The sequence below is a fragment of the Pongo pygmaeus genome, chromosome 1 (genome assembly GCF_028885625.2).
Source record: "Pongo pygmaeus isolate AG05252 chromosome 1, NHGRI_mPonPyg2-v2.0_pri, whole genome shotgun sequence".
Lineage (NCBI taxonomy): Eukaryota > Metazoa > Chordata > Mammalia > Primates > Hominidae > Pongo > Pongo pygmaeus.
The window spans coordinates 91,903,186-91,905,383 of record NC_072373.2 but is presented as its reverse complement, the minus strand read 5'-3'; the positions used below and the strand labels follow the sequence as shown (position 1 = coordinate 91,905,383).

At 38.3% G+C, this 2,198-nt stretch overlaps 1 protein-coding gene across 1 annotated transcript; it reads right to left on the bottom strand.

The window, feature by feature from the left end:
* Positions 1 to 527: 527 nt before the first annotated feature.
* LOC129015707 (olfactory receptor 10T2) lies at positions 528 to 1,477 on the bottom strand. Its single transcript, XM_063669207.1, is given in 2 exon segments — positions 528 to 1,061; positions 1,064 to 1,477. Coding segments are annotated over 2 exon segments (948 nt in total).
* Positions 1,478 to 2,198: the final 721 nt, after the last annotated feature.

The window sequence follows — 2,198 nt, the reverse complement described above, 5'->3', positions numbered from 1 at the left end:
ATAACCTTTATTTATATTCTTTTAACTGATCTGATTATCTTGCATTATCATATTTTTTTCAGTGTTCATCTTTTCACCTAACCAGTCCCAACCACCATAAACTATACATTTGTTCACTTTAATTTTTCCTCTTTGAATGGGACTTGGTACAGAGATGAATGTATTACTAGATGAATGCCTGTGTCCCGGATAAAAATGCTCCCAGCCACTTCAGTCCCTGTTCTGTCTCTCCAACCGGAAAAGCAATTCTTATCCTTATATTTGTTTTGGTTGTGTCTTTCCTTGAAAAACTCTCATGCTTTTCTCTTTTTGCCAAGTGTGAATTCTTTTTTTTTAACTAGACATCGGACAATATAGAGTGTAGATTGGCTTGCATTTTTTTTTTCTTTTTGGAATAGGAGAAAATAAAAAGGCAACAGTAGTCTTAATCCTTGGAAACACTGTCTGAGACATGCATTAAAGGTCAGAAAATTTTATGCCTTTGATTTCTTCTGTGACTGTCCTAGTTAATTTTATTATTACTTTTTTTAGCTCATCTTGGTTGCCACAGGCATTCCAAGAACTCTTTTCAATGCAGTTTTTACCTCTTTGTTCCTCAGACTATAGACAAGAGGATTAAGTAAGGGAGTAACCACTGTGTAGGTCACTGCCACCAACTGATCCTTGTCTGAGGCAGACTTGGACTTGGGCCGCAGATAGATGATAGAGGCACAGCCATAGTGGATAAAGACCACAGTGAGATATGAGGCACAGGTGGCAAAGGCCTTCTTCTTTCCCTCAGCTAAGGGGATCTTCAGGATGGTGTTAACTATGAAGCCATAGGATATGAGAATTAACAGAAAAGGCGCCATAATTACCAGGATGCTGAGGCTAAATAAAGCCAGCTCTTTCACATGGGTGTCAGTGCAGGCTCACTTGATAACAGGTGCCATGTCACAGAAATAGTGGTTAACCCTGTTGGGGCCACAAAAAGGCATGTCACAAATGAGATTGGTGGCCACCAAAGCAATAAAGAAACCTGTGGCTCCTGAGAGAGAAATCAACTCCAACCCCAGCCTTTTTTGTTCATGATGAGTGTGTACCTCAGAGGGTGACAAATTGCTACATAGTGATCATATCCCATCACAGCAATGAGGAGGCAGATGGTGCAGGCAAAGCCAAGGAAGAAGAACAGCTGGGTGGCACAGGCCATGAAGGAGATGGTCTTGGTGTCTGAGAGCAGGTGGACCAGCAGCTGAGGGATGATGACAAAAGTGTAGCAGGACTCAGAAAATGAAAGGATGAATAGAAAGCTATACATGGGAGTGTAGAGAGTCCAGCTGAAGCGAATAATGGCCATGATGGTCACATTGGCCACCAGGATTGTCAAGTATAGGAGAAGAAAGATGACAAAAAGCAGCAGCTGGAGCTCCCCCAGGCTGGAGAAACCCACCAGGATGAACTGTGTGACCACAGTGGTTTTGTTGAAACCTCACATCTGAAGAACTTCTTTCTGTGAATGTGTTTGAAAGAGACAAAATGATAGCTATCATTGTAATAAGAACATTTTCCCAACGCCTTCACTTTAAGTCTATTGTCAGATTCATAATGTTAACATCTCTTTCTCTTAGTCTATCTAGATATAGACAAAGACCTCTTTAATGATTTTTCCAAAAAATTATTAATCTGAAGTAACAGAGAAATGATTATCTACAGTATATAAATACCCCAAAGTTAAAAGGATCCAACTATTTGACAAAGTGAAAAAATTCTCTCAGTTTAAGAAGAAAATTACCTTTAATGTGGAATAGAAAATTTAAATTATTTTTCTTGTACTGTATGTATTTGGTCCTTGGATGTATATTCTATCCTAGTAATTTGGTTTCTTTTCCTAATATCACAATCCATTTAATTAGCATTATTGTAAAGGCATTAAAACACCGTGCCTCAGAGCATGAACTCAGGAACAAGAATGCTAGAGTTTGAAACTTGCCTTTGTCACTTAGAGCTATGAACTTCAATGTGACAATTTTTGTCATTTGTAAGACAAAAATAATAATAGAACATATTATATAGGATTGTTATAAGAATTAACTTAGATGGTATCAGTAAAGTACTTGAAACAGCACTTAACACATAGTAACTCCAATCTATGTGTCAGCTGCTTATGCAGTTAAGGAGTTGAGAGGCAAATATCCTGGTTTGATATTCGAACACTA